Source organism: Anser cygnoides, chromosome 1, assembly GCF_040182565.1.
Source record: "Anser cygnoides isolate HZ-2024a breed goose chromosome 1, Taihu_goose_T2T_genome, whole genome shotgun sequence".
NCBI classification, from domain to species: Eukaryota; Metazoa; Chordata; class Aves; order Anseriformes; family Anatidae; genus Anser; species Anser cygnoides.
The window spans coordinates 197,489,537-197,501,594 of NC_089873.1; the positions used below are offsets into that span (position 1 = coordinate 197,489,537).

General features: G+C 41.7%; 1 protein-coding gene across 1 annotated transcript; it reads right to left on the minus strand.

The window, feature by feature from the left end:
* Positions 1 to 594: 594 nt before the first annotated feature.
* On the minus strand, positions 595 to 11,809 carry BIRC2 (baculoviral IAP repeat containing 2). The gene is made up of 9 exons (XM_048078194.2): positions 11,661 to 11,809; positions 8,331 to 10,379; positions 8,121 to 8,220; positions 6,838 to 6,916; positions 6,068 to 6,116; positions 4,787 to 5,029; positions 3,310 to 3,564; positions 3,130 to 3,171; positions 595 to 2,264 (listed from the first exon to the last, which is right to left on the minus strand). Exons 2-9 carry the CDS (start codon positions 9,202 to 9,204, stop codon positions 2,071 to 2,073), a joined length of 1,836 nt encoding a protein of 611 aa, XP_047934151.1. The 5' UTR covers positions 9,205 to 10,379; positions 11,661 to 11,809; the 3' UTR covers positions 595 to 2,070.
* Between the last annotated feature and the right edge of the window lie 249 nt (positions 11,810 to 12,058).

Here is a 12,058-nt window from a genome sequence, read left to right on the forward strand (position 1 = left end):
GTACTTGGGCATTAACATGACTTGGAAAGACTGGTTTCACAAAGTCTGACAAATTGACAATGCTGCGTGACTTGATGGAGTTATCCCAGTAGTATTCTTCTCCCACTGTTTGACGCTACGTCCTTGAAAAATACCGATGCACATTTCCCCCTGTAGGTATCTAATATACAAGTCCATGTATCCAGAGCAGAAAAGGGTGAAGAACCAATCATTAAGGAAACCGGAGTCATTGGATTACCAGTTTATAACACAAGCCCCAAGACTTCATAGGAGGTTGGAAGATCCTACTATTTAATTGCACAATCAGTGTCAACTTCCAAATACAGAAAAGTAGCTTTTACATTTTAATCCTCAGCGTAAAGGTTACGTGGCTGCATAGCTACCCTCCATTTCATCATTTCATCTCTAAGATCCTGAGATCTGGCCAGGATTTCTATTCTTTGAAAAAAATCAAGACAGAAGGAAGTACCAGATGCTGTTTCTGTTTCCAAAGAGCACAGGAAAAAAAAATACCACCGCTTCTAACAGGAAGAGTTAAGTCACTGCAGCCTGCAGAGAATATCCAACAATCAGAAAAGAATGAACAAGCACTCATTTGCTAAGTAGAAATATTTTAATTCAGCCTTCATATAAACTATTATCAATACACATTACACAAATATCTCAACACAAAATTTAAAAGTCTCACTGTTCCTGCAACAGTTAGCCTCTTTTCTCCACCCTGTCCACAAGAAAGCCAAAACAGAACTGTACGGGTAGCTGAAGTTTACTGTTAATAAACAGCCATCTTAACTATTTCCTCACATCCTGTACAAGACAAGGATCTTGGTGGCTTGCAGGGGTGGCCTCTGTGAGACCTAGCCAGTTCCAGAATGGACTCACTGCTGGCCAAAACTGAGCCAGTGAGCAACCCTGGTTGCACCTCTGATGGCATATTAAAGGGAAAAAACTGCACAGCAGCACCTAAGTGAGAGACAAACGAGAAAACGAACTAAACAGCCCACCAAGGTCAGGGAGTGAAAGGGAGGAGGAGCTCCAGGTACCAGAGCAGAGGTTGCCCTGCAGACTGTGGAAAAGACCATGGTGGAGCAGGCTGTCCTCCTGCAGCCTGTGGAAGACCACATGAGAGCAGCCACCCTTCCTACAGCTTGTGGCAGACACCACGCCACAGCAGGTGAATGCACCCTGAAGGAGGCTGCAGCCCATGGAACACCCACTGAGGAAGACTCCCACCAGGAGCTGTCACCCTAGAAAGGAACACGCACTGGTGCGAGTCCTCTGCCAGGAAACGCAGTACAGACCTGTGCCGGAACAGTTCTTGAAGAACTGGAGCCCAGAGGAACGACCCATGCTGGAGCAGGTGAGAAGCATAAGTAGGCAGGAGCAGCAGAGACAAGTGGTACAAACTGACTGCAACCCCCACTCCCACTAAGGGCAGGAAAGAGGTAGAAGAGTTACAAGTAAAGCTGAACCTGGGAAGACGAGGCAGGTATTTTTTTCACTTTTGAGTTCTCACTGTCCTACTCTTATTAATAGGCAATAAATTAATTTAGTCTTGCTCCCTGTCAAGTCTGTTTCACCCATGACAGTGATGTTTGAGCAATGTCCCTGACTTTATCTTGATTCAACAGGCTTTTCCATATTTTCTTGCCTCATGTTGCTGAGGGTAAGTGAAAGTGCAGCCTGCTGGGCACCTGGCAAGCAGCCAAGGTTAGCTCACCCCACATCCAGATGAAAGAAACCCATGACGAGCTATGCCAAGCTCCATTTTAGGAACTTGACAAGAAAGGTCCTTTTTTTTTTTATTCAAACAGATAAGGGCATACTAATCAAGTCGCTTTCCTTAGAAAGGAAAGCTACAGAAACATCACCTTAGTAGTGAGTTAGTTTTATAAATAGAAATTGTCTTTGGCAAGGAAGACCCAGTATATTCATAATGTTGATATACTTCATTACACAACAGTGTTAGGTAGCTGATTAATCATCTTCTTTAACACAATTTTCCATTCTCAAGACTTTGCTGGCTTAAGCTTCAGTGCCTGGCGGATGACTTTTTGCAAGTTTCCTTCCTTATGAAAGAAATGTACGAACTGTGCCCTTTATCGTTCCCCTGCAAATAGGGCATTTTCTGAGGGATGGTGCACATTCTTTGCATACTACTAGGTGACCACATGGAATAAAAACAATGGAAACTTCTTTGTCCATGCAAACTTTACACGTTCTTTCTTCCTGCAGTCTCCTCAGTTGTTCTTCCATAGGTAAACCTGGAAAAAAGTTAACCTTTTAAGCAGCCTGAATATATGTGCATTCTACTTAGAAAGTAGATTGGAAAATAAAGGGTGAAACTGAATGTGACTATGTTCACTAAATATAGATGGCAGTGAGAAAATAAGCACACTTTCCAGAGCTCAGAAACCAGCGTGCAAGGAACCAGTCTGTACTTTCCATTTCTAAGGGACAACAAACAGCTCAGGGACTGGAGACCAGCTATAGTTCTTGAGACTTATGTTTATATTTCAGCATATGCTGTACTTTTTGTGTTTGGATATTAGAAGCACAGAGCACAACGACTGGTGGAAGTGAGCTATATTCAGATTTGTGTACTTTTCCACAAGTCTGTTAACATATTAAGTTTCATATGCATCTGAACTACAAGAGTAAGAATCAGAGCTAACTCAAACTCAAGTCTGACAAGTTTATTCATCCAGCTGTTGGCCAAGCAAGAACTTAGGACAGCTATAACCCACTTTGGAAAAGTAAAAATCACGGTACCTCCTATGAAACGCTAGCCTATTATTCACTGCTTGATCCCTACCAAACGCCTTCGTGAGAACTTGTACCAGGACCAAGCCCAGCATGTGCCTGAATTTCTCGAGCTCCAGAAAACTCAACCTCCCAGTGCAAAGGGTCCTGTGTGAGGCACAATGTATAGCTTAAGGCATATAGACTTGCGTGCAAGCCTGCGCATGAACTTAAGATGTGCTTATCTCAAAACTGACAATATAAATCAGGGAGAGGGTCAAGCATTAAAAAAAAAATCAATTTCTTAACCAAAGTTAATCTCTTTTTAGGATGTTAGTCAATTGTCCCAAAATACCCTTTAAAGTAAGAAAGTGGAGTTTAAGATACCTGACACATCTTCCGTGGGAACATACTTCATGCTCTTCTCCACTAAAATAAAAGAAAATGAACAACCGAGTCATTTCACTAGTCTACATTCCAACAGCATTTGACTTTTATCTTTAGATGGCAAAGACAGGACTAATTAGTCTTTGATAAACTTACATCCTTTTAAGGAAAATGACATACCAAATAAATCTTTGTAGAGTACAGGGTCACAATCTCGTAGACAGTTTCTGAATATGCTGGCTGCTGCGTTTCCTTTCACTAGAACTGTGTCTATCAGCTCCCTTGCTTGCAATGCTGTCTGAGTCTTTTGTTTAATAACGTCATGCTCAAGTTCCGTTATCACTTTAGCTGACAATAAACTACCAAGGATTGGAAGTACACATGTTAAACGCTGGAATAAAGCCATTCGGTTCTTCCGGATTAAGGTCAAATCATCTGGAATAGAAAAGGGATTGGGTGTTTGTTAGGAACACAGTACTCCAAGCTGCATTTTTGCTTAGTAACCGACACATTCTATAAACTCTACTTGAAATGTTCACTTACTAAAGAGCATTAAAAAGACCTCAAGAAGTTTTAGCGGTACTTACATAAAGAACATACTTAAGAAAACCACATACAAGCAGCTTTGGAGCTGAAGCCTTTTCATCTACAAGGCCTCCTGCTCCCATCTCTACATTAAATGGTTTGAGGGGATCTTGTCTAACTTCATACGGGTCATGCTCTCTGCAGAACTGCAAAGAAAAGAAGTGGAACAGCTCTGCATAACAGAAATGCTAACCCACTGACAATTGACAGGTTAACTTCAGTCAGTGACGGTCAAAACCATGACTGAGGTGCAGATGGGATCAAGCTTTTCTAAGAGGTGTCCAACAGAATTATGTGCAAGCAAGCCAGAAGCATAGCACAACTAGATTCAGTTTTTAAATATAGTCTATCACAATTTTAAAAACAAAGTCTCTTGAAGATTTAAAGGCTGAATCCATCTCTGTTTTTGTGGCAGACTATACAAATAGGAAGGAAGCCATTTTATTTCAACTTGTAATTGAGAACTTTCATTACTGCTTTAAAGACTCTAAAAACACGGGGGGGGAAAGGGGTGTCTTCAAAAAATGTACATAGTCTTGTAGCAATAGGGAACACAAAAGGTGCATCAAATAAACACCATTCAATGTCTGACCTACATGGTGGTTTCAGACAGAAAAGCTGACCTTTGACAATCTTACAGAACCTAAATTTGTAAAAGCTAGCCAGCTCCTAGAACAGGAAAATGTTGGCTCACCAGTTCAAGTACCTTAAAAAGCAGGCAAATTTAGAAGGAAAAGGAAAAAAAGTATGTTAAAGTATTTTGTTTCAATTTATTTAATTAGTAGTGATATAAAGGCACACAGTTATTAAAAAAATATGGCTTTGTTCCTGTGGAAAGAATAAGGTGATTCTAAACTCTTGGAACCTCTATGAATCATCTTCCAGAAAGGGAAAGAAATAATTATGAGACTGCTAGCTATACAGATTGCCAAATAATGCTCTTAAAGAAGTTGATCCTAAGAGCACGTAAATTAAATCACTTTGTGAATAAAAACAATTATAAAAATCATGCCAGAAAGCAGAACAATACAAACCACTTCTGCTTTCATTTTTATTCATGCCTTATGCATACCTGACGCCACTTCTTCAAACTGTCTCTCTTTCTCTTCTTCCCTCTTCTCATCTTCAGCAGTGAGCAAATCGGACACAAGATCATTAACAGTCTTGTAGTTTTCTTCAGTGGCCAAGATTTTACTTTGCACTGTTTGCTTTATTAGCCGTCTGCTGAATCCCATCTCCAAGGCAGCTTTAACTACAGGTGTGTTCATCATGATTGCATCTTCTGAATGATTCTCTCCAGGTTCAAAACGAATGACTAATCAAAGAAGAAAATCACTGTGTATAAGGTAAAGAACAGAATACTCATACAACCTACAAGTCAACACATCAACATTATCTACACGCAATACCTAACACTAAAAAGCTAGGTAATTTCAATGGTTAAACAGATTTTTTTTTTAGTAATTGGTTTCCATTTTTAAAACTAGTTACTTGCATTCAGTTGGATTGAATCCATGATAAACTTTGACCCATGTCAGGTTTCACAAAAAAAAAAGTCTAGGATAATCCAGAGAAAGATCAGAGACTCCCATTGTGTCTTCAGGTTGTCGTTCCCCCCTCCCATACACACACACTTATAGTCATGTTTAACTTTAGCCTTAAAAAGCATCTTGATTGAATCTCGAGTTAGAAACTCAAAATTTGGGGCTTCTAGTGCAAGCAATTGCTCTATTTCAGCTCTTAATCAATCCATCCATCTTACTAAGCACCAGGCACATGGGACTGACTCATCATCCTCAACCAGCAGGGACTACGATATTATCTCCTACGTACCCTGTGGGAGGAGTTTATTGCCACCATAACTGGAGCTCCACTCACAATGGAACTCAAAGACTTCACTTTAACAGCTTGTCCTACCCTTTCTCCAACTACTGCCACTCAACTCACAATTTACCTAGCTCTGTGCCTAAAAATGGAGTTGCATTAACTGCATGACACCTTCAGCAACTACTCCACCAAGGTCGATACCACAGATCGATTTAGCAAACTCCAGCTTGACTTGTTTCTGTTTAACCCAACAATGAAACAAAAAATAAAGGAAGTGCCAAGCATTCAAAACTAAAATCTAAGCAGGATATGGCAGTATGTAAATACGGAAAATGAAAGCTGATATGTCTCAAAGGAGCTTCCGTAAAGTCTGTTCTTTAATGTTACATAGACAGTTATAGTATTGTTGTTCCCAAGAAAGCCTAAGATTCGCTAAATAAATTAGTTTTGGAGAGTTTATCATTAAGTCTGCAAAGTGCTGAGGGTCTTCACAAATATGCTTTTCATGTTATATTAATATACATACTTGGAGGATCGATGTTTTCATCTACAGGTGTATCAGAAGTTGACAAGAGCTGTAAAATGCAATGGAATTGCATTAGTATCCACGAATTGCTTTTCCTTCTACATACCTTTCTAGCTACTTCTTGTCTCAAGAAGTTGGGCTGGGCTTTTTATCTGAATGATATCAGTTAAGTATTTTTACGTATGGTTACACAAGTCTCAATTTCTTCAACTACATAACCAATATAAAGTTAGTGCTGACTACTTCTATTAAGAGAATTTTGGCTTATTCTTATCATATCTTGTATGGATAACGATAATTCAGCTGTGAGGAGCTGCACAGACAATTAAGAACTCCCTGTGACTGGTTTCTGAAATACCAATTGCTGATCTGCACTATTCACCAAAACTTACATAATCATAACTTCCTTCTCCTGACACGGAGGCTCAAAGGATCTCGTTGCCTCATAATGAGGAGCAAAGGTTTGTCTCTAAATGACTGGGTGTTATAACCCCTGAATTACTACTATAATATTATACCACCTACTTAATAATTTCTCGTGAAACTCCTACCACGAGTAACCTGTACAGGGTAAGTTCCAATATTTCAGTTCCTTTAGCCATCGTTCAGCACCGAGTTTATTTTTTTGTGCCCATAAAGAGCATTTACCATGTGAGAAACTTAGTAGAAATATATATAGAAGTAAGGCAGAAGGATGTATGGAACTCCCCAAAAGAACACAGCACTCTTCAACATGGGAAAAAGGAAAGTTGCAAAACAGTAAGGTTTACCTGTTCAAGCAGATGGGGAAACCTGGCCTGAATCTGACTTACAAACTCTCTTCCTTTTACACGAAGCAGATACTCACACCTGAAACATTGGCAAAAATGTATTCAATTATACTTTCTATTTCCCAATAAGAAGAAAAACAAAGAATGAAACTGTCTACAATAGCACAAAGTAATTTAAATGCACATTTCATGCTGAGTGAAGGAAGAGATGAGTTTTCTTAACTGGAAGCTTGATGTAGCCTAGTACCTGGTAACACTTCGATAAAGCTTTTCCACGATGTTCAGCAGTCAGTAGTCTTACGTACATAAATGCAGCAGCTTTACATTCTGCTACCACTTTTAATCAAAACGACACATCATAAATACTATGTCAGCTTCGTTGCAAAGTGCAGTGACAAAGTTTGTAACTCAACTTCTTATTGTTCTCTCTCTTACTCAAATCATTTTAAAAAAATTATCAAAATTCAACACCACTACCAAAGCCAGATCTGCTTCATGAACGCAGAGTTTTATCTCTTTTTAAGTACATTTATTGACCAGGCATAACAGAGGGAAACAAAGGTGTCATTTAACTGTAAAAACATCCTGTATCCAACAGGAGCTGGTAAATTGCCTTTGTAAGATTAGTTGGAGCATAAAGAATAATTATTCACTTCCCTGAAATTAAGTGCAGCTATTTCTGTCATTAATGAACATGGAGATTTCCACAGGCTCAGACAGCAGTCAGGTATGCAACTGCCATTTAATTATAGGGAATGTATCCATAAGTTATTTCTGTCATTTTTCCAATAGAGATGTGTTAACAGTCACTGAAACCTTCTACACAATCCATCCTACACCTAGGAGACTAAACCACACCTGCCGAAAGGCTCCTTAAAGAACATTCAGTGTGTGCACAGAACTAGACTGAAGTTCTAAGTTCTTTCTACCTCAGTGCTCAGAAGCTTTTTTCTCCTCCGCCTGCTTTCTGAGTGCTTCCCTTATCTGCATATGCTCACTAAGAATGCAGCATCACTTGCTAACAGTGATTTGGGGATGCACACAGCTTTTAGTTATGAAGGGGAAAGACTTAAGTATCATGCTTAACGAAGAAGCATTTTAAGACACCTTTAGCACTTCAGAGCTTTCAAAAAGAGGAACATGAAATACATCCAAGTGATAGAATGAATTTGTACACTATATGGCAAAATTAAGAACATTCAGCGCAGCATATAGCTGCCAAAATTAAAAGTACTTAAGCAGTAAGGATATGAACAAATTGTGATAAAGAGTTTGCAAATTACCTTGGAAACCATTTTGCATGCTCAATCCATGGATCATCTCCAGATTCCCAGCACCTTAACCCACCATCACAGCAGAAACACTTCACATCATCGTTGCGGCCTTTAAAAAACAAGGCGAAATATCTAGCAAACATTTACACAGGTTACTTTAAAACAAATGTTGAAACAGCAGTATGAATAAAATCAGAGATACCAGGTTTTCTTACTTACCTACATAGTAAAAGCCAGCATCTGCAAGCTGTTCTGGTTGAACTGTAATCCTAGTTGGCCAATTTATGAATGTTTTAACACGTGCTTCATGAGTCTGCATGCTCACATTTGAAACATTGAAACTTGTTTGGTCTCGGGTGAGATTTTCCACAAAAGGGCAGTTAGGAAAGTGTCTCCGATGCTCTGACAAGGCATTATCTTTTGGTTCCCAGTTACTCAACTGACCACCACAGGAGAAACAAGCAACTTTGTCTCCTGTCCCCAGGTAGTAAAGTCCAGCCTTTGCCAGATCAGCGGGCAAGAGAAACATCAGGGGCCATGCATGAAAAGTGCGTAGCCTAGCCTCTTCAGTACTCATTGAAGGATTGTGAGGCTTAGGTCTTAAGTGTGAGAGGTCTTCAACAGCCCTAGTAGTTACTGGGTCTTGAGGAAAACTGGAAAAAGAGCCACTGAAATAGCCAACTTGTTCAAAGCTTGGAGAAAGCGTCATGGAATGTAGAGATGATGAGAGACCGCTTGTGACCAGAGGTGAAAAGGCAGAATGAGAGGACAGCCCGAGGTGGTTCACTGAAATCATGTCCTGAACAAAACTGCAGCTAGGATACCGCTGTTTGTGCTTTTCCATAGCATTATCTCCTGGCTGCCAGTTGTCCAACACCAAGCCACAACTGAAGCATTTAACTTTATCTTGCACACCTGTGTAATAAAACCCAGCCCGGGCAAGACTCCGTTCTGACACTGGCACATTGACAGGGAAAGTAGAAAACGTTGACATTCTGTAGAGTTCACAGGATACGTCGTATTTCAGTTCACCACACAGAGCGCTCTGCTTCATCATGCTAGCCAAGAGAGGGCTATTTTCCATTATGTTCATAATGGAGTATTGTTGGAAAAATGGGACAAGTCTTCCTCTGGGAGGTAGCTGTGTGCATTAAAGGCAATTCTGAATAACCCCTGCCTGTGCAAAAGTAAGAACCTGAAAATGAAATATTTATGTGCAACTTTCAATACAGGTACGAATAGAATTAGCCACGATTAATAGACTTCAAACATTTGCTGAGTTCTTGTACTTGTGTCTACACAACTGCTTTTGCACAAAAGCTGATCTATCCCATCAACAATTAAAGAAAGCATGTTTAAAAGGACAAGGACTGCCCCTTGAACTACACATGCATCACATGCTTTCCTTGTTCTTTGTATCTGGGAGAGCAGCGCCAATTACTCAGGCTAGTAGAGGCTGGGTCCAGAGGGCAAAACCTCAGATGGGTTTATCAAAATCCTTTGTCAATAAAGAAACTAAAACTGGGGGGTGGAGGGGGAAGCTTCAAATAAAATGAAATAGTATGTTACAGTTCAAAATGATGTCAAGTGCTTTAGGATCTACTGTGCCCTAGACAACTATACACATGCAAACTTTTAGTTTTTAACTCTCATTAGGAAACTGAAAGTAACAGCTTCTTACGCTCAAAAGAGCCCCTGAACTGACATTACCCGATTGATCTGGTGTATCTGCTACTACTGAACTGACAAAAACACCCTCAACATCTGCATATTGTTGTAGCGATTGTTAAGACTTAAGAAGTCAGTTTCTACTCAACTTCAAGTGTATCAAATATTCAGCTATGAGATGCATAAATCCCATGCATTGCCTCTGACAAGAACATACTGCCTTAATGAGCCTCAGGCTTTTCTGTCTGTAACACTGTCAGCAAAGGCTGAACGGAGCATTTCAGTTTTAACCTGGTGCCTTAGTTACAAGTATGCACTTATCGCATTTAACATAAATAAACTGTTTTGTGTCAGGACATTCTAATGCTTTATACCAATAAATTAAATTTTTGCTGTATGCCATATTTATAAAACAAGCAAACCTCAAACAAAGGAAAAAAATAAAGTTTTAGTTTCTTTATTGTGCACAGAACTACCTCCCAGAGTTCAGACTGAAGTCCCTTCTAAGGTGCCTACGTCTCCATATTTGATAATGACTGTTCACAAGAAGAAACTGTAAATGTCTATAGCCTCAATGAACTCCTTTGGGTGGAACAAAACCTGTAAAGATGAAAGAGTAGTGTTTCAAAAAATGCAAAGCGATGTGCACGTAATATCTACATAAACGAACTACACAAACTGAAGCACTAAAATCGCAGAGGAAGCTTTTTTGAGATGTCAGCTAGTTAGTTTCAGGAAGTCAACTTTATGTACTGTCACATGGAATGGATTTTACACAACTTCCCTGCTACTGACCCATATGCAAAACTGTTTAATCCACAGGCAGAAGCATTTGGCAGATGGATGAATCAGGCTGCACGATCACAAGCTGTATCAGCATAAATAGAGGAAAAATCTTGTACAGAAGATGGTACACCCATTTAAATTTGCTTAAGGCTGCAGAATCTCAACCAATAAAGATCCCATTTTATTACACTGGCTTATATTACAGCTATTGAAATTTCTTATTTAGCTAGATCTGACTATATTTAAAGGGTAACTTCAGCAAAATTTGGAACTTCACCAAAAATTTCAGTCAAGAACAAAGTTCACACGTTCTTAAATATATATATTATAATTATATAAATATATATATAGTAACCTGTTCTGCAGTATCAATTTGTTGCAAGTTCTTCCAGGAAAGACTCAAAATGGATGTATTTGTCACAATGACACAGCCTTAGAAAAGTCCCCTACAGGAAAACTGCATTTTCTAGCGCTTACCACGGTCACCCACCCTATTAGTGCTCCCACTAATTTCCTAATCCCGAGGAAGCGATTAACAATGGCACAAAGGCCACGTGCAGCTGGGACTGAGATGTCAAGGTCTGTGCACAACGCTAGTCCAAAACGTCTCCCGACTGGGAAAAGCCAAAATAAGCGAGTTATATCACAGCACGATGATGTATCCCTAGGAATCACTGACTGCTCGGGCTGTTACCTGATAACACTCCTCTAGTATTACCGCACGTTATATCCCTACATAGCCTCGATGCCCACAAACCTCCCGGCCACCAAACCGCATGTGTCCCCCCGGTTACCCCGCAGCGACACCGATAAGTTAATTGAGCCCAAATAAGCAATATTTAACGAGCCCAACACCACACAAGGGGAAAGCGAGCTGGCTCAGGCGCTGCCGGCACCGAGCGGGGACACGCAGCAGGGGGGAGCTGCCACACAGCCCCGGAGCCCCCTCAGGACCTCTCCTTTCCCCCCTGCCCCTATCCCCGTCCCTGTCCCCGTCCTCCCCGCTCCGTGAGGCGTCTCCCCGGCTCCCCAGCTCCCCGCCAGCCCCGCAGCAGGCCGCGCCCCGCACCCCCGAGCCCGCAGCCCCTCACTCACAGCCTCCGCTCGGGCCCCTCGCAGCAGGCGGCCGGGCTGCGCGCCCCAGCCTATATGGGGCGCCCGGCCACGGGGCTCAGGGGGAGCGGAGCCCCCTCGGGCACCGCCCCGGCCCGGGGAACTCCGTCCACGGCAGTGGCGACGCTGGTAAAGCCCCGGGATCGGCGGAGCGCATGCGTTGCCCGAAGGGAGAGGGCGGCCACCGCCTCCTCCTCCTTCGTCCCGCCCGCCTGAGATGGCGGCGGGGGGCTTCCTGCGCCTCCCTCTGTGTGGTGGTGTCCGGGGGAAGGCGCCGAGCTGCGGGTCCTCAGCGCCCCTCGGCCCCCTCTCAGCCCCCCGGAGCGGGGCTCGGTCCCCGTCGGGGTGAGCGGGAACGCTCGGTACTTTCCTAGCGGGCG